This window comes from Zootoca vivipara, chromosome 13 (assembly GCF_963506605.1).
Source record: "Zootoca vivipara chromosome 13, rZooViv1.1, whole genome shotgun sequence".
Lineage (NCBI taxonomy): Eukaryota > Metazoa > Chordata > Lepidosauria > Squamata > Lacertidae > Zootoca > Zootoca vivipara.
Genome location: NC_083288.1, coordinates 42,390,251 through 42,416,031, shown reverse-complemented (window position 1 = coordinate 42,416,031; position 25,781 = coordinate 42,390,251). Strand labels below are relative to the sequence as shown.

General features: G+C 47.7%; 1 protein-coding gene across 2 annotated transcripts in view; it reads right to left on the bottom strand.

Moving 5' to 3' along the window:
• Positions 1 to 25,781, bottom strand: part of LPCAT4 (lysophosphatidylcholine acyltransferase 4) — a 42,032-nt gene that overhangs the window by 15,558 nt on the left and 693 nt on the right. Inside the window, exons 2-5 of one of the 2 annotated variants that reach the window (XM_035136217.2) lie at positions 4,303 to 4,445; positions 3,981 to 4,201; positions 2,809 to 2,921; positions 2,650 to 2,710 (exon numbers count right to left, since the gene is read on the bottom strand). In XM_035136217.2, the coding sequence (XP_034992108.2) occupies positions 2,650 to 2,710; positions 2,809 to 2,921; positions 3,981 to 4,201; positions 4,303 to 4,445 (538 nt within the window). The remainder of the gene's footprint in view (positions 1 to 2,649; positions 2,711 to 2,808; positions 2,922 to 3,980; positions 4,202 to 4,302; positions 4,446 to 25,781) is intronic. The other variant, XM_035136218.2, reaches the window with a different exon arrangement.

Below are 25,781 nucleotides of genomic sequence, written 5' to 3'. Positions count from 1 at the left end.
CCCTGTCACTTCTAGGATAAGAACCTCTGTGACTTTTAACTTTCTTGCAAACGTTACAGTCTAGATACTTTGCACAATTCTGCAACTTGCATCCTTCAGTTAAATCAGGCATTTTCAACACATTTTTCCAATTAGCATGTCCTAATCTGCGGTGAAGTAAATGAATGCAGTTTTTGTGCATAGGCTCATTCTTAAACACATTTTGAGCATTACTAACTACTGCAGAATGTTCAGAACAGTCTCTAAGCACAAACAACCCATTCTCTGGAATCGCTGTACCCAGAGTCTTTCCGTTCTTCTTAATCACACAGCAGTTGTCCTCAAAATGAACGCCAAACCCAGCTTTCATCAAACACGACACTGACATCAGATTACTGCGCAGTGACGGTACGCACAGTACATTGTCCAGGTTGGAGCGTAAACAGGCAACATAGACAGAACCCCCCGACTTTACCTCGGATTTTCTGCCATCAGCCAACGCTACCTGGCTGCGCGGTGTTGAACCCTTAGCAACAAACAACTCCTCTGAGTTCACAATGTGCCGAGAGCTCCCTGAATCAACCACCCAGGTGTTCAACCTCTCGTCAGCACACTGCGCTACGGCTGTAACAAGCTGAGCTGACTGCTTGCTCTTGCCAAACTTTTTCTTCTTTTGCTGCTGCTGCTGCTGCTGCCGCTGGCCCTGGAATCTGGTCACCTCTGGACACTGTGCCTTGAGATGTTGCGTTGACCCACACCGGAAACAACGACGAACAACGTAGGCCGATTCCTCACCAGGCGCTGGACGCTGACGCTGTTGTGGCTGCTTTTCTTGCTTCTCCCCCGGACTGTCTGCATTCCTTGCAAGCCGACCACTTGCCGAAGCCTCCGAAGCTTTATCCTCCCTCTTCTGAGCTTCCTCAAGCAAACGCCCAGTTACAAAGCTAAGAGTCAAATCCTGCTCACGAGTAGCTTCCAGCGTCAACACTAAAGTGTCCCAGCTTTCAGGAAGAGAGTTTAGGATGATGCATACCTGTTCCTCCTCATTCAGAACACAGCCTCTTTCCTGCAGTGCCACAAACTTCATTTGCAAACTGTGCAAATGATCCTGCATGGAAACGCCTGGCTGCAGTCTCGCTCTGTACAGCGACTTTCTGATGGAGAGTCTGGAATTAGCAGTCTCACGGACGTGGAGATCCTTCAACGCCTCCCACACAGCCTTCGCAGACTTATGCGCACGTACATACGGCAACTGGGAGTCGTCTAAACCAAGTATGATGGTGGCCCTTGCTCTTTGGTCTTGGTCAAGCTCTTCCGCATCAGGCTTAGCGGGCGGTCTGTGCACTGCTTCCCAGAGATGGTCCCTCTGGAGCACAGCCTGCATCCGCTCTGACCAAAGCAAGTAGTTGTGGTTGTTCAGGCGCTCAAAAGCCATTGGATAAGGATGTGAAGCCATCTGAGAGCAATGTTCCCCACAGCAAAGCACAGCAAACACAGGAACCAGCTACTCACAGCTTCCGATAGAGAGAGGACAGAACCACAGCACCCAGCTTCCAACCGCTGCAACTGTAGTCTGTTCTTGGCAGCTCCAAGTGTCCACAGCTTCACCAGCTTACTGCCAACCTGCAAGCCAAGTCCTAGGTCTACCCACTAACTGGGCCCATAACCTGTTAAAGAATTGTAGGCTATTTGTAGATGCCAACTACACCAGTTGGACTTCCGCAGAGTAAGCACAGGTACAGCTGTAGGTTGCAGTTGAAGGCAAGCAGCTCTACACAGGAACTCACTATATACAAGTTTATTTACAAGAAAATAAATAACAAGAACAGTAATCCTCTCTACCTCTAACATAAACTCACCACACAGTCCACCATCTCCTACCTCTCCACACAGAGCACATTTTGGTCTCAGTCTTTATTGTTCTCTCCATCCAATCAACTAGCTGTTGCTAGGCAGACTTTCAATTACGTAAGGTGCTGAGTCATTCCCCAGGTGCTTAATTGGTGTGGTGTGTTGAGCTGCAAGTTTACACAGAAACCAAAACTCTAACATCTTCTCTTCTCATGAGGTGGCCAAAGTATTGGAGCCTCAGCCTCAGCTTCAGGATCTGTCCTTCCAGTGAGCACTCAGGGCTGATTTCCTTAAGAATGGATAGGTTTGATCTTCTTGCAGTCCATGGGACTCTCAACAGAAAACTTAAATGTCCGCAAATAATAATTTAAACAGTTTACACTTAACGATTACAGTCGTACCTTGGATCTCAAACACCTTGGCTCCCGAACGAATCAGCTCCCGAACGATTGAAACCCGGAAGTGAGCGTTCTGGTTTTCAAACGGTTTTCGGAAGCCGAATGGCCAGTGCGGCTTCCGATTGGCTGCAGGATCTTCCTGCAGCCTTTTCAGAAGCAACGCTTTGGTTTCCAAACGTTTTGGAAGTCGAGCTTCCAAGGCACGACTGTACAATAAAGAATTGCTAGATTATAATCAATGAAAATAACAGCAAGTCATCCTATGGGTGGCTGAAGGTAAACCCAGGCTGTGCCCCCATTTTTCCTGGACCGTCTGCCCAGCATGAATGAGAGGACTAGAGTTCCTACCTTGGCTAAAATACCCTGCACCCACTTCTGTGCACAGGCACACCTGCGTGCCCAACTCCCCACAGCTTCTTACCTGGTTTAAACTTCAGTAAGGCTTTCTTGTTTGAGCAGGTTCCCTCTGGGTAAAAAAGCACCTGCAAACAAGAGAAGGGGAAATAAAGTGGATTATCTTACTCGGGGACCCAAACCGGAAACTCAGGAATGCAAACCGCAGCTCCTGTAAAAACCTTACTTGCGGCCATCTCCCCTGGGAAGTCGCCCGTTTCTTCACTTCCTCCACTACCTTCTTGCGAGAAGCCGGGTCATGACGGGAGACCAGGATGGCCTGGTTAAACCTCAGCAGGGCTGGTGGGGGTGGAAGAGAAAGAAAAATGGGATTCGGAAGAGCAGGATGGACTTAGGGGCATTCCTGGGTCGTCGCCAGACACCTCAATCCCGGTAACGGGCCTAAGGAGGCTTTCGCTAAATCTGAAATCGCTGTGGCGATCTGAACGAGTGCTTCATTCGAAGAGCCCAGCTGGATCAGGCCAAAGGCCCATCTAGCAGAGCCGCCCTGCTTTCCCAAAAGTCCTATTTTATTTTAATCAACTTATTGAAGATCTCTGCTCCACCCTTAGCCACTAGGTCCCAGGGCAGGTCGTGGCAACACAGTCATGTATTTATTCTTTAAAAGCAAAACAATATATTCAAAACACACACAATAAAACAAACTTGTTCCAACCTGAACAGTATAGATTCAACAAAAGAAGCACATCCCAGTACAGTGGTTCCTTGGTTCCTGAACGACTTGACTCCTGAACAAATCAGCTCCCGAACGCCGCAAACCCGGAAGTGAGTGTTCCGGTTTGCAAACATTTTTTGGGAAGCCGAACATCCAATGCGGCTTTCAATTGAGTGCAGGAAGTTCCTGCAGCCAATTGGAAGCCACACCTTGATTTCTGAACGGTTGCTGGAGTCAAGCGGAATGGATTAAGTTCGACAACCAAGGTACCACTGTAAATACTTTACTGTCGAAGTAATCTTCAAGTTACAAGGCAGGAGATTCCGAGTAAATATCAGGAAGAACTTTTCAGACAGCCAGAGCTGTTAAACAGTGGAGTGGTCTCCCTCAGAAGTTGGTGGACTCTCCTTTCTTGGAAGTTTTTAAACCAGAGGTTGGGTGGTCCCCTGTCCTGGATGCTTTAGCTGAGACTCCTGCATGGCAGGGGGTTGGGTTGGACTAGATGCTACCGAAAGTGGCATAATAGAGCTTCAAATTTGAGTTCAGGTGGGGTCCTCGTTTCAGAGGCATCACTCCGAGAAGGCCACAGAGCAACCTCTTCCCGCCTATGTTTTCCTGCTTGCAAGGTGGCCCCATTCCCTTTCCACCCCACGGCCCTGGTCTGTTGTGCTGGAGTCGCTCACCTCCAATGACGGGCACGTGGAGATTCTCGGTGCGAGAGACCACCTTAGGGAGGTCGCAGGGCAGCAGGATGATTGGGTCAAAGAAGGTCGAGTGAGGGGCTGCCACCAGGATGGGAGCTTCCAGCCGCGAAGCCCTTTGACCCCGGACCCGTATCCTCATGAAGCCCAGCAAGAAGAACATCAGGCGGCTCAGGAAGTAGACAGAACTGTGAGAAACTGTGCTGAAAAGGGGGGAGAAATGGGGAGGCGGGAAACAAAAGGAAGGAGCATTAGGAGATCTGAGCCCAGCCGGGTCCAAAGGGTCAGGCAGCCCACTACTTACTTTCTCCAACCAGAGAAGGGCTCTTGGAGGGTCTCCTCCGGCAATCCCACCACCTGGAGCAGCGCAAAGGGCCAGATGAGGAACAGGACCACGAAGGCCAGAGCGACACGGATCGGGGCCAGTACAGCTCCCAGCACATAGAACTGCAAAGAGGCAAAGTCAGAGGGAGGCACGTCATAAGAAGGAAGCCCAGGTCAAGTGTGTGACGGATTGGCCTGGTGGTCAAAAGAACTCCAGGGTGCAGAGAGTTAAACCCCAACCTCCTGGATAAATGACGCATTCCATTCCTGAGGGGCGGGACTGCCAGGAGTTTAAAAGGAATGGGAGGCAGTTAATTCGGGGGAGAGGGTTGTGGGAGCGAGGGAGAGTGTGGGTAGGCGTAGGAGATCTTAAAGTGTTCTGAGGAGTTTAATTGATTTATATTATCTAGCCATTGTTAAAGGAAACTAAGAATATGATCTAAGAGCCTGTACACATGAAACCATTACGCGTTTAAAAGACCTCTAGTAATAAAGCTTTCTTAAATGTTTTATTAAAAGTGGATGTTCCTAGTTATTCCAGCAGGGTATCAGAACTCACAGAAGTGGTGGCTCAATAGAGGACAAAACTTACCTCGGGAATAGAGGCGACAGTTTGTGTCTTAGAGTTACACTGAGGAGGCTTAGGAGGATAACCTGGGGTGTTACAAAGTTGCCAGAGTGGAAAGGGCAAACTTTTGCAGTGGGGAATCAAACTGAGTGAGACCCTTTACTGTAGGCAGGAGGTTATTCCGTCAAACAGCCTAGAGTTTCTCATGATACCAGGCCACGTAAGCTGGAAGACTCTCTTTACTAAGAAACCCAAGTAACAGGGGTTTACTTTAAGGCGGCAGGAGAAGTGGGGGGTGGTGGTTTCACCCCTGGATTCTTGTGTCACAGTTTTAGTAATAGAGAGGGAGGACATATCGTCTCATATTAAGAAGGATCCCCGAAAGTTTAGTGACAACGCCGGGACTGGGTTTGTCGCATATTAATTGGTGGCAAAGTCCTTTGGGTTCGTCGCAAAGTGCCTTGTGTCGGGCTGTTTTTAGGAGAATATAAGAAAGTCGTAAGACCGGAGGGAGCACAAAGAGGTCCTAAAGACCAGCCTCAGGTCTAGCCATCACCTTACGTCTGGGACAAAGATTGGGTGGGCGTGGGGGGTAGTGTAATATTAATATGTTTATTAAAATCTCCAGATCTAAAATGGTAAAAGGGAATAATTATGGGGTGGGGTGGGGGCGCCTTTGTTTTCTTTGCTCAGTTGCTTGTTGGTTATGTACATGAAAAGGTTGAAAATACACAACACTGTGAAATACACTTGAAAAAGTAAACAAGGAATTAAAAACTGCAAAACCCTCTGGGATGCAGAGGGTGCCTAAAGCAAACTGCAGAAGACACCCTCAAAAAGACTTCTGAATTTATTTTACTCAAGAATTTCAATGCCACATTTGGAAACAAGGCATTTCCCCAAAAGGGCTCTCAGTTATTTTTATTATTTAGAATCGTTTCCACACCGCTTAATATTTTAAAAATCTGTTTAAGTACAACATAAAACAAGACAATTGTATAGCAACACTGAGATACCAAAAAGAAAAAAGAAAAGCAGCATTATAACAACAGGAATTCATTAACAACAGAGTCAAATCTTGTGGGTCCAGGGAAAGCCAGGGCAAAAAGATACAGTGGTACCTCTAGTTGCGGACTTAATCCATTTGCACCCCGAAAAGTCCGCAGCTAGAGTGCCTCTTCCACACATGTCTGCAGCATGATTGAGCGCACCTGCACATGCGCACGGGGCGAACCTGGAACTAAACACTTCGGGGTTTGCAACGTTCATAAGCTGAAAGTCCGGAACAAGAGCGGAACGCAACCAGAGGTACCACTGTACATCTTTACAAGACAGCTGGAGTACGGTAACTGGTGGATGATGTTTAGCCTAGAAAAAGCTGAACCATGAGCTCAGGATCACTCGACATGCGGAGCTAAATCATGGCTTAGATCAGTGCAGCTGCAGTCTCCTCTCTTGGAACCTGCTAGCTCACACTAAAACTATGGTTTGGCTTTGCATTACACACAACTTGGGCCTTACAATGGCAAGTGGCGGGCCCAGCTGGCTGATACCAGAGGAGCTCACAGCCAAGGGGCAGGCAGGCAGGTTAAAACTGGTGCCAGTGTTAGTGGGCAGCTGCCACCCAAGGGCACTGGGTGCTGCCGCCGCCAACCCAGCTCAGGCACCTGACCTCTCGTTAACAAAACCATCCCTGTTTCACTTTGCAAGCCCTCTGCACTCAACGTGCCATAGGAAATTATTTCTAATAATATCTCATGCTCCGACTTCCAGGCAGGCTGGGCGGTTGGCATTGAGTTAGGCTAATCACGTGTACTCTGCAGGGACCACCAGCCCCGATTTGCACGGATTACAGCCCCGGCAAAACGGTGGCATCTGCCAGGGCATTTATTCACTGTCCTGATGGTGAGCCATATTGCCAGCCCAGCTTTTTTCAGCTGCCCCTTTGGAACCCGGTAATGACTGGATTTCAATCCTTCCTCCTCTTTGGCCTGATTCCGTGCTTGCTGACAAAAGGACAATCCACAGAGCCTCATGAAGTCTGTCTGTCTGAGCGAGCGATTCCACATTTTTGCGCCCAGAGAAGCTGAATTCTGAAATCTGGTCTTAGTTATTCAATTTAAGAAGAGTTTCCAGGATATTTGCTTAGCATAAAAATGTATTCTGCATCTGCTTTCTCAACCCGCCCTCCCGCTGCCAGCTTGTGAGATACGTGCTCAGCCACGTACGGTACTCCAAAGTGTTTCTCTGAAGTCTTAAGGTCTGGAGACTTACTTCTGTTTAACAAAACAGCAACAAAACTTGAAGCAGAGATTCCCAAGATGTTGAACTTGCTAGGCACAAAAACAAATTCCAGACTTCCGGGGCACAATCATGTAATTAATGATGTGTATGTGTGTGTGTGTGTGTGTGTGTGTGTGTCGGTGGTTTTTTTTGTGTGTGTGTGTGGGGGGGTCTGTAGAGTCCCTAGTGATTGTTGTAGTCCTATAAAATAACACTGCAAAACTGGATTTAAAATTTCTGCAAGAACTCCAGACTTCAATGCAGGGTGGAATGTTTAGCTAATTAATTGGCCAGATGAAAACCCCATGAAAACCCTTTCAATTAACTCTGATAAAAGCATTCTTGATTAAAAAGGCAACACATTTTTCATATAATTGTTTCTAATAAAAGAACTTAAAAGCTGTAGGTAACAGGCTCCATCACTGAAAAAGCAACCCCCCCCAAACACCCCTATTTCACATAGGATGGCATGCATCTTCTAAGATAGCTCCCACTGTGACAAATACGTACATCCTTTATTAACAAAGCAGGGGGAAACAAAATGCTTATTCCATTAATACGTTAGTGTAAACAAATTTAACTGATTTAGCGTGCAGTCCTATATGTGTTTACTTTGAAGTATATTTGATTGTCCCTAATAGGCCTTAAATCCTATGATCCTCTGCAAACTTACTGGGAAGTGAACTCCCATGTGGAGCTTACTTTTGAGTAGAAAACGTAGGCTCACACTAAAATTTACTGGTAAGGCAACCATCCCATGCACATTTATTTGAACCCAATGGGACTTTAAACTGGTGCTTTTAAAGTAGATGTATTCTGCAACATGTCAATGGCACAACAGCATACCCCACAACTGTCCCGGGCAAACCAGAACATACTGTTTTTCCTCGCGAGAGAACAACGGCCAGTTTAGGAGCTGTGCTCTCGTGCAATTTTGGGATGCAATCTCACCCCAAAAAAGTGATTTTTCCAGGGCCACAATCTTGCGCAGCACCCCAAATTGTGTGTTTTGGGGCACTGTGCCCAGAAAAAGTGCTTTTATCGGGGCTGCAATCTCACACAAGAATGCAGCCCCAGAAGATAGTGTCCCAGTTTTTCTGTGTGCCATGTTGGACGATATGCAATAGTAGTGAATTAGGGGTGGATTTATACTGGAGGGTCCACACAGTGTTCCCTGTTGTTTCTTGTTCTGCAATCCTTCCTCAACCTCACCGCACTATTGCTGCCTAGAGGATCACTCTTGCGGCGCTATTGCGCAACAAAACAGGCACACAAAAAATTAAACTGGAGCATTTGTGGTATGAAAAGTTACAGGAATTCAGCAGGGAGTTATGGAGACATGCACTGGCTAGAAGCAAAGCATCATTTCCTCCCTGAAACCTCTGCAGGACCAAATGCTATTGAAAGCAGGGTCATGTCTAGCCACTCTGATACTATCATGAGCACAAATAATCATGAATGCACAATGGAAAGAATGTCTGGAGGGAGCCCTTGCTTCTGGAATGCATTGCTGACTACCATAATAACAAATAAAATGTAATATAGTTTTAGCTCCATGCGCTTATACAGAGACACTCTTTGTTTTCATGGCAGTTGTTCCTTGTTCCCTGAAAACACGTGGCTGGAAGGCAGGACAAGCAACCAGGAAAGGAGCAACATGTTTTTCTGCATTGCACTTAAGACGGGTATGTCATGATCTTAGGCAATCTGTGTTTTCCGGGGTTCCAAGACAAGACATATACTTACAAGGCAAAGCCAAAGTAGCATCCAGATTCCCTGCCCCCACAGAGACTAAATTAGCTTGATTTTCTCCGTACAAACCCCCCTCAATACAGACACAGAGCATGAACCGAGTGACCAGGCACGCGAGACAGTTTTGGCACAAATGCACCCAAGCCCCGCAGCAGCCAAATGGTATAAGGTTTGTGAAGAATGAAACAGAAAGGAAGAGGGCAAATGGAAGAGGCAGGGTGTTGCTTAAAAACAAGAAGAACCTTTCCGTTCCAGTCTGTCTCTCCCGATATATCTACTGACAAAGAGACACAATTGCTAACTGCACGAATGGTGTCACGTCGAGCTTTGGCCCTGAGTCTGCAGTTCTCGTCACCACTAACCTGAGGGTGAACCCCCCCCCCCCAACGCAGTGGGATCCAGCCCTTGCTCAGCACATGCAGCAGAGCAGGAGGATAGAACGGACTGCACAACTTAACCTGCAGCTGACAGGTTACATTTTGTGATGCTTCCCTGCGCTGCTCACAGACTCCCCTATAAGCAGAAAACCCGCACAGGACAGAGCTAGCGCTTTTCTCCCTTCAGCTTGCAGGGAATTGTTGCCGGGGAGGTTAGCACTGGGGGAGGGTGTGTGTGTGTTTAAACTCAGTTCTCCCCCTGAAGGCCAAAGTGGTACCATTCACTCTATAACCTTGAGACTTTACCACAGAACTTTCCAAACTTTGCGTGTTGGTGGCACATTTTTTTAGACACGCATCCTTTCGCAATACAGCAATTCAGTTTTACTAGCAAACTGGAGGTTAAACTAACCCCCTTTTCAACTCTGGGAGGAGCACAGGGAGCCTTCGCAAGATGCACCTGCACACTGCAGCAGACACACTAACATGCCGCGACGCACAGTTTGGAAAGCTCTGCTTTACCACCTCATTCTGCCAGGATGAAGGGTGGGAAAGCACCAAATCAGCGAAGGCTGGTCCATTAGGGCGAATTGGGCACTGACACACTGCAGGGCTAGTTTTCATTTAGTAGTCATGCTGAAGTAACACTATGTACATTGCTCAGTGAACTGCCGCTTTGGGATTAATGGCTGGTCCATTAGGGCGAATTGGGCACTGACACACTGCAGGGCTAGTTTTCATTTAGTAGTCATGCTGAAGTAACACTATGTACATTGCTCAGTGAACTGCCGCTTTGGGATTAATGGCATGCACATACCGTACTGTCCGGACCATAAAACGCACCGGACCATAACACACATTTAGTTTTTTGAGGAGGAAAACAAGAAAAAATCTTTTCCTGGTTTTTCTCCTCTAAAAGGCTGGGAAGGGGGCAATGGAGGGGGAGCGAAGGAGGCAGCGGGGGTTGGCGGGGAAGAACGAGCAGCATCCCTCCGCTGCCCCCCGCTTCTCGCTGAATGTGGTGGAGGCGGGAGGAGGCTGGTACAGTATGTGAGGTGGGGCTTACCTGCCCCCCAATATTTTATTGAAGTTGGAAGAAGGAGGGAGGGAAGGAAGGGGTGAGAGAGAGAAAGAAAGAGAGACAAGGAAGGAAGGGGTGAAAAGAAAGAGAGAGAGAGAGAGAGAGAGAGAGAGAGAGGAAGAGAGAGGGTAGGAAGAAGGGAAGAAATGAGGGAAGGAAGGGGTGAGAGAGAGAGAAAGAGAGGGAGGGAGGGGAGAGGAAATATGGAAGCTGGGAGGAGGGGCGGAAGGGGCTCCCTTCTGTCTCTCCTCTCACCTCGCTCGCTGTCACGGAAGCAGCCCGAGAGCCGGTTTCCCGCTGTGCGCGGCTCTGGCTCTTTGCATTGGCTCTGGCTCTTTGCATGGGCTCTGGCTCTGGCATTTGCTCCATAACACGCAGTGACTTTTCCCTTTCCGTTTTAGGAGGGGGAAAGGTGCATGTTATGGTCCGAAAAATACGGTAAATCAAAAGTGAAAACATGAAAGTGGGCCCCATTTGCAGCTTGGGAGTCAGAGGTGGGTCTAGGAACAGTTGAAGAAAACCAGTGGAGTGCAGTGGTTAGAGTGGCAGACTAGGACCTGGGCGACTCGGGTTCAAATCTCCACTCGGTCATGAAGCTCACTGGGTGACTTCCATTCACCCAAACCCTACCTCATAGAAGATTGTTGTAGGAATTAAATGAGGAGGGGGAAGGACCATGTATGCCACTTTGAGCTCCTTTGATAAAAAGGTGGGGTAGAAATGCAATAGAACCATAGAATTGTTGAGTTGGAAGGGACCCCAAGGGTCATCTAGCTCAACCCCTTGCAATGCAGGAGACTTTTGCCCAACATGGGGCTCAAACTCACAATCCTGAGATTAAGAATCTAATGCTCTACCAACTGAGCTATTCCAGTAGCAATAAATATATTAACTCACCTTGACCCTTGGTCATGCTGGTTATTTGGGACTACATAACTTTTTGGGGGGTGGGGAGCAAGTTGGCAAGGACTACTTTAATCAATTCTCTTTCAAAAAATCAACCAGTTGCAAAGATTACAGTAACTTCCTTATAAGGTAAAGGTAAAGGACCCCGGACAGTTAAGTCCAGTCAAAGGTGACTATGGGGTTGCGGCACTCATCTTGCTTTCAGGCTGAGGGAGCCAGCGTTTGTCCACAGACAGCTTTTTGGGTCATGTGGCCAGCATGCTACTAGCACAACGGGACACCGTGACGGAAACCAGAGCGCATGGAAACGCCGTTTACCTTCCCACCACAGCGGTACCTATTTATCTAGTTGCACTGGCATTCTTTCGAACTGCTAGGGTGACAGAATCTGGGACAGAGCAATGGGAGCTCACTCTGTCAAGGGGGTTCGAACCGCTGACCTTCTGATCCGCAAGCCCAAGAGGCTATGGGTTTAGACCACAGCGCCACCCGTGTCCTTTTTAACCTCCTTATAACGGGACCTTGGGGAGGGTTTGGAACGGAACATGAAATAACTTCCCTACGGAGTCTATATTCTTTTAGAATTGCCTTTCCCTTTCCCTAATCAGCGAGAGGGCGGGGAAACCCAAAAATTAAAAAAATAAAGAAAGGAGCAACCTTAATTTGTGAGTCTGCAAATTAAAATGTACCGGCCCATTAACGAGCACAGGCTGGCCAGCCCACTATTAAAAGAATCAGGCTAATATTGTGTGATCACACCGGCGGCTGTTCTCACCAACTAGCCGCAGGAGGAAACAGCCCTGCCCCGTGTCCCAGTGGCCGTTGCTCTGGAATTCCCGGCTTGCAGAGAAGCTGGTCCCACTCTGGCTCCCCTCTCGGGCCTCTCTGGACATAAATACCCCAAAGAACTTGTGCTGCCTTGACCGCTAGTAACCTTTCCCCTGGGAAGGGCCTGCACTGTTTACGGGAAGGAGGGAAGGAGCCTGCGAGGGCTGAAGGATGGGAAGGGGAGATGAGGGGAAGCTTGGAGGGGGCAACGGGAAGGCATGCGGGAGAAGCAGGCATGGAATGGTACCAGGTTAGCAGGCAGATCTGCAGCAGTAAATCTGGCAGGAGACAGGTGTGTTTGTGTGTAAGAGGAGGAGCTCGGTAAAATCTACAACGTGTGTTCAATGGAAGAGCAATCTTCGGAAAGGAGCAGGTGGCAAATAAGCATTCAGCAAGGCAGAAACAGCATGGGCGGAGGATAAATAAAGCCGTGCTTTTCCAAATGTCAGACAACACGCAGAAATCGTTATTTAATAAAAGGAGAGGAACGCTTAACACCCCCCCCTCCAAAGGGCTTTTAATTTTAGAGTATGAAAAAGAAAGAATTTGCCGTTCTCAGTGGAGCCGTGCTTCTGTATGCGTCCTGAGTAAGGCCCCCTGAATGGGTAGAGATGAGCCTAGGGCAGTGACTCATACAGGGTTGCAGCAGGCAGACTCTTCCATGAATGGGCTTTTCTGAGGCCGCTGCTACATTGGGTTTGACCAAGTGACCTACTCACACCCAGTGCAGATGCAGACAAAAAGAAAAGGAACCAATTGTTAAGAGATACAGTGGGCAGCCTCTTTTGTGGAAGAGGTCACAAGAGTGTTAAATTACCAATAATCCCTGACTGCTTTTGACTAAAGGGGGTGTATTGTTTCGTTGTTTTTGTTTTAACCATTTACTTGTGTTTTAACTTTGTATTTTCACCCTGTGAACCACCCTGAGATCTCGTGATGAAGGGCAGTATTTAAATTTAATATATTATTATTATTATTATTATTTCAATGGGCCTACTCTAAGAATGGCTACGACTGGATCCAAGCCTGAGTTATATGATGCAAACTGTCCACAAGAGCTCAATCCCTATATCAGGACGGAAGCGAGGAACCTTTTTTCATCCTGAGGGCCACATTCCCAGTGGTGGGTGGAGCCAAGGGCCAAAGGGGTATGTGAGGCAATGGGTGTGACTCTTAACCTTTGTACCAGGGATGAGAAACATGGCACCCTGCAGACATTGTTGGACTACGTCTTCTATCATCCCAGACCCTTGGTTATGCTGGCTAGAGGCTGATGGGAGTTGGGAGTCCAGCAACCTCGTGAGCAGGATTTCCCAAACTTGGGTCTTGCTGGACTACAACTCCTATCATCCCTAACTAACAGGACCAGTAGTCAGGGATGATGGGAATTGTAGTCCAAAAAAAACAAAGGGAGACTCAAGTTTGGGAAATACTGATCTAAAGGCTCACGTGTTCTCTGTCTTCGCTTTGTGCAACCGCTGACATTCCAGGCAAACAAATGTATTTTTTCCCCTTCCCCTGAACAAACCCGCCCCTGTCCTCCCATCCAGAAAAGCAAGAAGAGTTACTTAATGTTCAAGGGCGCATTTCAGTCAGGCCAAAGCTCAGGCCAAAGCACTTGGGGAGGATGTGAAGGAGGACCAGTGAGGGGCAGGGTCTGGGAGCATCCTGAGGGCCTGAGAAATAAGTCTCCAGGGCAGCATTCAGTCTCTGAGCCTGAGGTCTGTTGTAAACAAAATCTGCCCTTATAGAGTCCTTTGTAGGTTCTCCATCGGTAGGAGAAAAAACAACAACACAGAGGCCAACCAGAGAATATTGAGAAGCATGTTCTCAACATTATCATGTTATCTGATAATGCCTTATCTAATTGCCTTTCCTGGTGGTCTGGCCATTTCTTTTGAGGTGGTAATTACTTAATTCCTGAGACAATGGGAAGGTTCCCTCACCCCCTCCCTCCTTGCAGAGAAACATTTGGTCAGTTTGGGAGTCAAAATGGTTTCAGGACTGTCTTCCTGTACTGTTTTCAGTCATTGGTTTATATACAGTGGTGCCTCGCAAGACGATTTTAACTCGCTCTGTGAGTCAATTCGTTTTGCGAAAAATTCTTCTTGCGAATCCCATAGGAATGCATTGGGGGGGGGGGAAATCTTTTTTGCCCATAGGAACGCAGTTATTGAATTTCAATGCATTCCTATGGGAAACCGCGATTCGCTAGACGAATTTTCACAAAAAGAATTTGTCTATTTGTCTTGCGAGGCAACCTCCGATTGCAAAACCCATTCGTCTAGCGAAAAATTCATCTAGCATGGCATTCGTCTAGCGAGGGACCACTGTATTTATGTACGTGTTTGCCTTGTACATTTATGAACATTTATTATATACCTAAGACCTTAAATTTTTTATAACAGGTCCCCCACTGTAAATGCTCGCTATGGAACCCCTGGACACTGCAAAGGATTCTAAAGCAGTGGTCCCCAAACTTGCTCCCACGCACCCCATCTAAAAATTGTGGAGAGTCTGCCCAGACCACTGAACTATTTCTTTTCTTTTCTTTTTTACCTGTTGTAGCAAATCGTAACGTGCTGTGCTAGATGCCGTATGATTTTCAATTGTGTTTTTTGTCTTTTATATATTGCATTTTATTGAATTCCACAGAATTCAGATTCCAAGGCAACAAAATAAATAAAAGAAGCAATAAAAAATCAGTACGTCTATTAAATGCAATGGGTGCGCTCTCTCTCCTGCCTTCAGCCACGAGTCCACAGAAACTCCTAGGACCACCTGAAGGAACACAGTTTGGAAACGCCTGCCCCAATGTGCACCACTCTTTCGTAGTCCCATATATGGACAGAAAAGCATCAGGAATGACCTTGCTTTGAGCTGGATTTCTAAACCGGAGGTCTCCAAACCGCCTGAAAACACTGACACGCGCAGCTTCTCCCCGGTGGTAAATAAGGTCTCATTTCATGCCTTCCGGCACTGCACACATCCCAAAGAAGAATTTTTTTTTTAAAAAAAGGCAGCAGTTAACTGTGAATGTGGGTTGGGACAATGGCTCAGGGACCTGTTTAGATTGCAGAGAGGTCAAGAAGGGGAGGGAGAATAGGATGTGAGTCAAGCAGGTTTAAGCTACTACATTCCTTTGTTTTGAAGTGGTTTTCTTCCCCCTCCACCCCACATGTGCAAGGCAGGAATGGGAAACAAGAGAGAGAGAGAGAGAGAGAGAGAGAGAGAGAGAGAGAGAGAGAGAGAGAGAGAGAGAGAGAGAAGAGAGTTTGGATTTGATATCCCGCTTTTTCACTACCCGAAGGAGTCTCAAAGCGGCTAACAATCTCCTTTCCCTTCCTCCCCCACAACAAACACTCTGTGAGGTGAGTGGGGGCTGAGAGACTTCAGAGAAGTGTGACTAGCCCAAGGTCACCCAGCAGCTGCAAGTGGAGGAGCGGAGACACGAACCCGGTTCCCCAGATTACGAGTCTACCGCTCTTAACCACTACACCACACTGACCATTTTCTCTCTCCTTCAAAATGCTAGAATGAGCATTCAGCATTGCCTTCCCTGGCAGGCCTGTTGAAGTTCCAGCATCTACTGAAAACTTTTTTGAGAAATCCCATTCATTCATTCATTCGACTTATTAGTTGCTTGTAACCCAAAGGCAACTACCGTCAGAAGATAAAGCAAGAAAAGAAAAAAGACATACAGTATCTTAGGGGGGAAAGGGGGTTTAATGTTTCATATAACGTAACATCAATTTAGGACTCGGGTGGCGCTGTGGGTTAAACCACTGTGCCGCTTGGGCTTGCCGATCAAAAGGTCGGCGGTTTGAATCCCCACAACGGGGTCCCAGCTCCTGCCAACCTAGCAGTTCGAAAGCACACAGTGCAAGTAAATAAATAGGTACTGCTCTGGCAGGAAGGCAAACGGCATTTCCGTGTGCTGTTCTGGTTCGCCAGAAGCGGCTTAGTCATGCTGGCCACATGACCCGGAAAAACTGTCTGTGGACAAACACCGGCTCCCTCGGCCTTTAAAGCGAGATGAGTGCCGCAACCCCAGAGTCATTTGCGACTGGACTTAATTGTCAGGGGTCCTTTTACCTTTTAACATCAATTTAAAATGAAACCTCCATACTCCATATTCAAATAATAAACAAAGCAATAATAATAATTATTATTTTAGGGAAGTTTTTAATCTGTGATATTTGATGTATTTTAATGTTTGTTGGAAGCCGCCCAGAGTGGCAGGGGAAGCCCAGCCAGATGGGCGGGGTATAAATAAATAATTATTATCATTATCATTATTTTCACACCCATTAATTAAGAAATAAACAAAAGCAAACAAAACCTTAACACCACCACCCCAGTCCAGTGGGCATATTAAACCAAATTCTGATTTTATAGATTTGACAGGTTTTTATTTGTATTGTATGGCACTCCCTGTATGCTGCCGAGAGATGGCTGTGTTTAAGCGGTATATAAATTGTCTAAATAAACCAACCAATCAGGAACCATCCAATGAAACTCACTAGCGGGAGCTTTGAGACGGAAGAAAGGACATATTTCCTAACACATCACAGAGTTCACAGATGGAACTCACCGCCACAGGATGAGAGATGCAAGCAATGGCAAAACCTCCCTCGGGCCTTAGCAAGAGGCCAGGCAGCCAGGCAGCAAACAGGTAGGAGCAGTTGCATTTTAGTCCATGGGCCAAGGGCAGATGCGTAGTCAAAGCCACGCCTGGGCCAAGATCAAAGGCAGCAGGAGCACAGGCGATGTTCTCATACCAGAGACGATGAGTCCCTTTGGACTGTTGCTATTTTGTGGGAGGGATTCACACGCAAACCGAAAATTTAGGCCAAGGTAATGAAAGTGGGTTAAAGGGCCCTGTCGTCTTAGTGGAACAAATTCACTTTTTGAAAAAATGAAACAGACTCTGTGGTGTTTGGAAAGCGACAGCGAAATGCATGGAAAAGTGTGGGGTCCATGAATGACGAAAGGGAAGAGCACCCCACAAGCAAATGAGGGCAATTCAGGACCAGTGTTCACTGTTGTATAACCGCCCTGCAAACTTATCAGTAAAGATGGAATATAATCTTTGTGTGAACAAACTGGGAGGAATGCTCACCTGGACGAGCTGTAAACATGCATTCACAGCCCAATCCTATGGGACTTATTCCAGGTAAGTAAAAATAAGAATCACAACCTAAACCCCAGTTCCCCATTTTGGACATAAGAGGAAACTGTAGTTTTTATGCCAAGGAGGATCAGCATGCTGCCACAGAGGAGGTGAGTTGAGGGACAAAGGGAGAGCTCACTCCCAGCTGCTCAACAATGGCTTAGCAAGCTATGAATCCATGTCCAAATCAGGCCACTGGGCAAAAGGGTGCAATAAAGAGCAATGTGGGGGGCGGGGTGGGGAATGGCTTGGATTCTAAGAGACATTAAGTTAAATAAGTTTTCCCCTCCCTTCCAGCCCACTATAGGGCTGGGCCCTCTTGAACAATGTGGGAGGGGTATGGCATGGTGATTGCTGCTTAGGGAGAAATTGGTCCAAAATCAGGCTTGGGTGGCAAAATAAGTTAAGGAAGTTTGAGGAAGCAAATTTCCTTGCCTCCTCTGATCCTGGCCTGCCACAGAAATCTTGATCCCCATCCCACCCAATTCATTTTTTTTTTAATATTGGTATCTGAAGAAGTGTGCATGCACACAAAAGCTCATACCAATGACAAACTTAGTTGGTCTCTAAGGTGCTGCTGGAAGGAATTTTTTTATTTTGTTTTTAAAAATTAGTTTTACATAGAGGTTGCGCACAACAAGCATAACTATTTCAAAATTTAAAAAAGGGTTCTTTTGAACCTTCAGACCTCCTTCCTTCCCTCCATGGGTTCCATGTCTAAATTTTACTCCTTTTTCTGTAACTATGATCATAGTATCCACTTTAGTATCCAAGTGTCATTGTACAGTATTCCTGCCAATGATTTCAACTGTTTACAGGGGTCTCTCAAACAGGGCCGTCCTTCCCATTGGGCTGACTGGCACGGTGCGCCAGTGCGCCTGCCCAGCAGGGGGCGCATCAAGGAGGCACATGGAGCTGCCCGCGCCTCCGCCTCGCCCCTTTCCCGGCAGCGGTGGCTGAAGCGAGGCGGCGGCGGCTGACTGTGCTCGCTGTGACTTGAAGGAGTGTGGGCAGGCGCTGCCCCACAATGCTCTGTCGGCAAACCTTCTGTCGGGGCAGCTGCTGCTTTGGCTGAGCAGGTGGAGGCGGAGTACAGCTCGCAGCATCCCTGCCTGTCGCGCCACGCCCTCGGGCGGCCTGCTGCGCCTGGCCCTGCCCGGCAGAGCGCAAGAGGTGCGGAGGGATTGTCACGCCACGGAGCTCGATACACTTAAGACGGCCCTGCTCTCAAATAAATTAAAAAGGTATTCCAGTCTTTTAAGAACACCTGGTCTTCCTGGTTTCTGATCTTTCCCCCACCCCACTCAAATCATGAGCTCCCCAGACCCTCCAGAATGGCGTTTCAGGGCTGCAGGAATAATAGACTTAGAATTGCAGGGTTGGAAGGGAAAGAGAGTCCACAACCTCCTGAGAGAGACTGTTCCACTGTTGAACAGCTCTTACTGCCAGAAGGAAGATGCACAGTAAAATAAATATTCCTCCCTGAACTTCCGTAACTAACCATCCACACCATTTAAGGCGCATTCATAGCACACTAACAGACACGGCTTCTCTCAAGCAATCTTGGGAAATATAGTATGCACCCACAAAGCTGCACTTCCCGCTGCCCCCAACAAACTACAGTTCCCAGGGTTCATTTGTGGGAAGCCATGTGCTTTAAATACGGTACATAGTGTGGGTGTGAGCACACTGCCCAGGCTTGAGATCAAGCACTCTAAATATGGTAGGAACTGATCACATAGGGCGTTGTTATCATGGGCTTGATCCTGGGGACTCACAAATCATTGCACCTTCCGGCACTGGGAGATATTTCCTGCCCGGGCGGAACTTGCATGCTCCCATTTTTAAAAAAATGTCCGTCAGCCAGAATCCTGCAATTTGCTCAGTTCTCAGATTGTGAATATTTACTCCCCGTAAGCAAACAAGGACGTTTCCTTTATGTCTTCTGAAAGCATAAAACAAACCGCTCTCACCTTGATTTTGGGCCCTTTGTCTCAAAACAGACAAAAGCTACTGGGAGAATTTTTTTTTTTATGGCTTAGCTACTCTGGTTTTGGTTTCCATAGCAGGAGTGTGACTCAATATGGGAGAAATGAAAGAGGAAGTCTGCTCTCTGTCAATTCACCTTCTCCTTGCAATTACACCTGCATATTTAACTGTCAACGGGCTTTAGGGATTAGATTAACCAATCAATATGCATCATAATTTTTTTTAAAAAAAATAAGGATATATATGGATTACTGCTGGAAAACTTGATTTAAACCAGCTTTTCCCCCATTTAGTGATTTGAATCATGATCTAAATCGCCGATTTAATTCAGTCCCCGCCCTGCTACCCTTCAGTGCTGAGCAGCATCCACAGGAAGGACTGACAGATTGAGGATTTAGAACGAAACAGGACCTTCCAGGTCACACAATAAATGGCTCCCAGGCAAACCGGCATCCCAGCAGCTGTTCATTTTGGAAATTAAATCAAAACTCCCAGGATGAAGCAGGCGAGAAGTGAAGGCCAGAAGGAGAGACGGGCTGGATCAGGCTCAGGAGCCAGTCCAGCGTCCTTTTCCAACAGTGGGGTGGATCCACATCTTATCATTTTTAGTGTCAACCCGCTGAAATTAAATGAAGCTTTCTTTCAACCACTGGTATATCTAGCTCAGTACTGTCTACACTGGCTGGTAGCAGCTGCCCAGGATTTTAGACAGGGCTGTCTCTCAGCCAGGGATGCCACGGATCGAACCTGGGAACGTAGTAATACAAAGCAGATTCTCCACCACTTAGCCATGGTCCTTGTCATGCCATGGTACTGCACCTATAGTTGGAGAGGGCAACTGATTTCAATGGGTCTACTCTGAACACAACTAAATCTGGAACCAACCCAGTGACTCCCAGTCAGGACATGGAAGGCAATGGTTCCCTTCCTGTTGTTTGTCTCCCTTGGAATAGGTATTCGGAGGTAGACTGCCTTCGAACATGAAGTCTCCATTTAGCCATCCTGGCTAGCAGCTTTTGGCTGACCAACCCTCCTCAACAAATTTGCATCCTCCCCTTTTAAGGCGGTTCCAGAACAGCAGGGAGTTCCACAAAAACAATTCAGGTGTTGTGCAAGGTGTTTGTCCCAATTCTGCTGCCCACTAACTTTATTGGGTGAAAGAGGAAGGGGGAAACCCTATGACCACGTGACCTGCATGAGTCTGCTGTTTGGTGCTCGCTGCTGATGGGCAGTGCCAAAGCTTCTCCTACTCTCACTTCTTTAAGGATCTTCAATCCAGGCTTGGACCAGGTTGGCATCTTGCAAAGAAAGCAGCCTGCCCCAAACCTGGTGCCCTCCAGGTATTGATCGATTGCAGCTCCCACCATCCCTGCTCACTGGCCACATTAGCTGAGGCTGATGGGAGTTGGAAATCCCACAACATCAGGAAGGTGCTAGCTGGGGAAGGCTGAGCTAGAGGAAGGCCCTCTGAAAACCAGGCCACTCTATCTCTCTTAGAAATCTTAACATTGCCATTTCCTTTCCCCTGAGTCATTTTTTCCTAATGCAAAAGCCCCAATGCTTTACCTTTTCTGTATGGAACGATGTGCTCACTCTCTGTCTGTCTCTCTTTCTGTCCATCTCTCCCCCACCCAGCTTTGATAATTTCTGTCCCCCTGTTCTAGCAGTGTTCCAAATGTGGTTGGCCTGTATAAATGCATTACAATACCACCTGTTTTATTTTCAGATCTTTCCCTGCTCTAATAATCCCAGAGCAGGGAATTTGCCCTTTTCGCTGCTGCACTCATTGCCCGATCTCCATGACCCCAAGATCACTTTCCTAGATAGTTGCTCAGACCCCACTGATGCGCAATATGAAGTTGGGACGGTGGTTTTCCGCCCCATATGCACTAGTGGGGTCTGATCCGGTTGAGATTAGCCATGAACGACTGTGTGCATTCCTTACGCACCTGCCATTTCAGTTATATTTTGGACTCTATAATCCATCAAATTCCACCGCAAAAATTCCACTTTTTCCAGGAAGCTTTTCTCACAACCTCCTAATCCTCATACCCAATTGTAAAGGTAAAGGTAAAGGGACCCCTGACCATTAAGTCCAGTCGCGGACGACTCTGGGGTTGTGGCACTCATCTCGCTTTACTGGCCGAGGGAGCCGGCATACAGCTTCCGGGTCATGTGGCCAGCATGACAAAGCCGCTTAAGGCAAACCAGAGCAGCGCACGGAAACGCCGTTTACCTTCCCGCCGGAGCGGTACCTATTTATCTACTTGCACTGCATGCTTTCAAACTGCTAGGTTGGCAGGAATATCCAACTGTAATTTAAGCCAAATAACTGGGAACTGAAATAATGACACATTGTCCCTCCATTTTCTGTCCCTTCTTCTACTGATTTCTGTCTGCCGCACCTCAGATCAGTCTTCCCCAACTTGCCCCCACTCAAAATGTTTGGGACTACAATTCCCACCAGACTCTGAGCAGCATGTCTAATGGTCAAGGTTGGTGGGTGTTGCAGTCCAAAAACAGTAGTTTTAAGCATTTTCAAACCAAATTCTCCTTTTTTGCCGTTCATCTTAGATCAGGCCTTGAGTTGGCCCCAGTAGCGGGTCCCAACCAGTGTTAGAAATTCAAATATATAAGCTAGGTGCCAAATGGCTCCCTAAACCAGGATTACGGTCGCCAACATGGATTGCCTAGTTGTCATTTTTGTGCCAGAGTGCTCAAAGGTCGTATTTTTCAATGCGACTTTTTGGTTCCTGAAATTCATTCTGATGGTGCAGATGAAATATAACAAATAGAATTCTACAGGATGCGTTGCTAGTGTGCGGAAACAGCCAAGACCCAAGGATCCCCAGGCATGCACCTCCAGATGTTGGAGACGTCAGAAGACATCCTGGCACCTGGACCATCCCTCACTTGGTCTCAAGCGGCCGATAGCCAAGGGGCAAAATGCACCTGTCAAATTTCGAACACTGGTCCCAACACAACAGCTGAAGACCAATGGTCCAAAACATCTGGCTAGAGATGGCTGTTCTGCATTGCTGGCCTTAGGGCAGGGAACTGCCTTCCTACCTATTTGCAAATTTTGTAAACACATAGAATATAGGTGCATAAGAACGACGCAGGAAACATGATTACTCTGAGTCAGGACATTGGTCCATCAAACTCCATCCAGCCTACACTGACTGGCAGTGGCTCTTCGGTGTAAGACTGGGAGTCCCCCTGCTCACCCCCATCTAACCTGAAGATGCCAAAGGTTGACCCTGTTCATAGCTGCCAAGTTTTCCCTTTTCTCGCGAGGAAGCCTATTCAGCATAAGGGAAAACCCCTAAAAAAAGGGATAACTTAGCAGCTATGACCCTGTTGCCTTCTGCATGTAACCATATTTTCCGCCACTGGGCTACCATGTCTTCCTACAGCATGGGTAGGCAAACAAAGGCCTGGGGGCCGGATCCGGCCCAATCGCCTTCTAAACCTGGCCCACAGACAGTCCGGAAATCAGTGTGTTTTTACATGAGTAGAATGTGTCATTTTATTTAAAATGCACCTCTGGTTATTTGTGGGGCCTGCTTGGTGTGTTTACATGAGTATAATATGTACTTGATGCTTTTGAATTATGTAATTGATGCTTTTGAATTATGGTGCTGGAGGAGACTCTTGAGAGTCCCATGGACTGCAAGAAGATCAAACCTATCCATTCTGAAGGAAATCAGCCCTGGCTGCTCACTGGAAGGACAGATCATGAAGCTGAGGCTCCAATACTTTGGCCACCTCATGAGAAGAGAAGAATCCTTGGAAAAGACCTTGATGTTGGGAAAGATGGAGGGCACAAGGAGAAAGGGGACGACAGAGGACGAGATGGTTGGGCAGTGTTCTCGAAGCTACGAACATGAGTTTGACCAAACTGCGGGAGGCAGTGGAAGACAGGAGTGCCTGGCGTGCTATGGTCCATGGGGTCACGAAGAGTTGGACACGACTAAACGACTAAACAACAACAATATGTACTTTTATTTAAAATGCATCTCTGGGTTATTTGTGGGGCATAGGAATTCGTTCATCCCCCCCAATATATATATATAAATATAGTCCGCCCCCCACAAGGTCTGAGGGACAGTGGACCGGCCCCCTGCTGAAAAAGTTTGCTGACCCCTGTCCTACAGCAAGTATCTCTTTTTCTTCTGCACCCCAAGCCCTTAAGCTGGGTGGGGGAACCTCTTTTCAACATGAAGGACCCAAGCCACTGGGCGGGCAGGCAGGGACAGAAGCAAAAGTGAGTGGGGGCGACAAGTGTAAATATTACTGCCCTTCCTTAGGCAGATTTCTACAAACAAATGCTTCTCTTATCTCCCATCCGGACAAGCAAGTGGAATTAACAGAGATCAAGGGCTTGTTCTGCCCTGACATAAACCCTCAGGGTGTGAAGTTGGGGCCACAAAATTCTCAAGGGCCATATTCGACTCACAGGGGCCTCAGGTTCCCCTCCCCTGCCTTAAGCTGGGAAGGATAGCTCTGTCAGTAGAGCATGAGGCTCTTAGCCTCAGGGTCGTGGGTTTGAGCCCCATGTTGGGCAGAAGAGTCCTGAATTGCAGGGGGTTGAACTAGATGATTCTCGAGGGCCCTTCCAACTCTACGATTCCAAGCTACAGTGAAAGAAATGGAAGTGTGTGTGTTTGTTTATGTATGTATGTTTCGTGGTTTATATATAGATATGTGTGTGTGTTTATACATATAATTTGGGAATCGTATCTCTGCACTCTCAGCGCTATGGGAACTGAAAAATTCAGTTTAAATCTGCCCAGCTGACAAGCACAAATGGGAATATTTAGCACCAGGCGGCAGGCGGGTGGTGGGGGGAGGAAAGGAGGAGGAGGACTCAGCAATAGAATAATAAAAGAGTTATTTGCAGGGCAGGATGGCAGGGGGAGCTTGCATACTGGGGAATGGGCATAAGACCGTGCGGAGGGGAGAAGGGGCAGGCAGGGGGATTTCATGCCAAGGCCGATAAGAAGAATAAAGGCCAGCAAGGCTGGATGTGGGGAAGAGGGGCACCTGCCCTCCCCCTCTAAACAGCCCCTGTTGTTGTTGCCAAGGAGAGTCTTAACAACTGCGAGAGCTAATACAGAGTCAGGGAAGCAGAACTAGGAAGACAGCAAACGGCAAGCGCTGCTTGTGGTGGGGGTGGAAGTAGAGATCAGTTGCTGCTGCCTTCGATCTGTGGTATTGCTTTTTTTGGCCCACACCACTGGTGTAAACCAACCACGGGCTTCTCCCCTCCCCCCGCTATGGGGCTGCACCAAGATTTGAGCCAGGGGCAGCAACCCCTGGAAAGAGGCACAACACTCCTGCTTTGATAGGCCTCCCGGCCTTCTCCACTGCCTCCTTTTTCTCCTCTGCTCCCCCCCCCCTCAACAATGTCGCATGGCTAAAGCAAAAAAAGGGGGGGGGATCAGCAGAGAGTCATCACTTTGACTTTAGTTCTTCCCCATCTCCTTTCTCCAAAAGCCAAGAGGGAACTCCCCCCCCCCAGTGACCCTCATAAGGAGGCATCATGCACTTGCTCTATATAGAAATCCTCTATTCTACCACTTTTTGTCCCCAGTGGTTTGGGGGTGTGTGTCTTTTTTGCATGTGTAAAACTTGTCCTGCTTGTTTGGGGAAAGGGGGCAGACCCTACAGCAACCTTGTGGCTCGCTAAGGACTGCATAATCACCCACAATGCACTGCAGCGGCCCCCACGAAGCCCTTGCCCTTTCCTGACCCTATAAAGCACTCCCGAATCTGCCGCCACCTCTCTGAAACAAACAGTGCCTGTCCAACAGCTTAGAGGCTCTGCAGAGATCCTGCTGGTGAGGAATCCCTAGGATCTTCTGGACCCCCTCGGTGCTTCTTCTAGACCTATTCCAGTCCCATAGACCCGGTATGGCCCCTCTTATAAGGGACACCCCTTCCATGCTGTCTCACCCTGCTACAACTCCAGTCCCTCGAGGAATCCCATCCATCATCATCATTGGCCTATAGTAGCCCCCCCTTTTTTTAAAAAAAAAAACACCCCGGCAATCTATGGGTCCCAGTGTCACACACAGCTGAAAGTAAACTCCTTGCTGGAACCTCCAAAACTGCAAAAAACTGGGAGGCAAACATTGCACACACACGCTGACACATCCCCCCCCCACCCAGAAATGCCTTGCCGACTGCACTAAACCCTTTTATACAACTGGCCATCACCTTTAAACCCTATAGTACCCCCCTCATCGTGCCCCCCTCGCTCCACTAAGGGCATCGCAACTCCAGAATCACCCCCCCCCCAAAAGATGTCAAGCTCCATAAAATAAAATAAAAAGCTAACTGGGGGAGGGGGAAGGAAGACTTCCTGCGAGACCCATCAAGAAAACCCTACAGAAATCGCACCAGCCCCCATATGCGCTGCAGTTCCTACAGGACAGCGCACAGAGGCACGAACAGATCTCCCGCAGTCTTAAAACAACAACCCTGCCAAGACCACTAA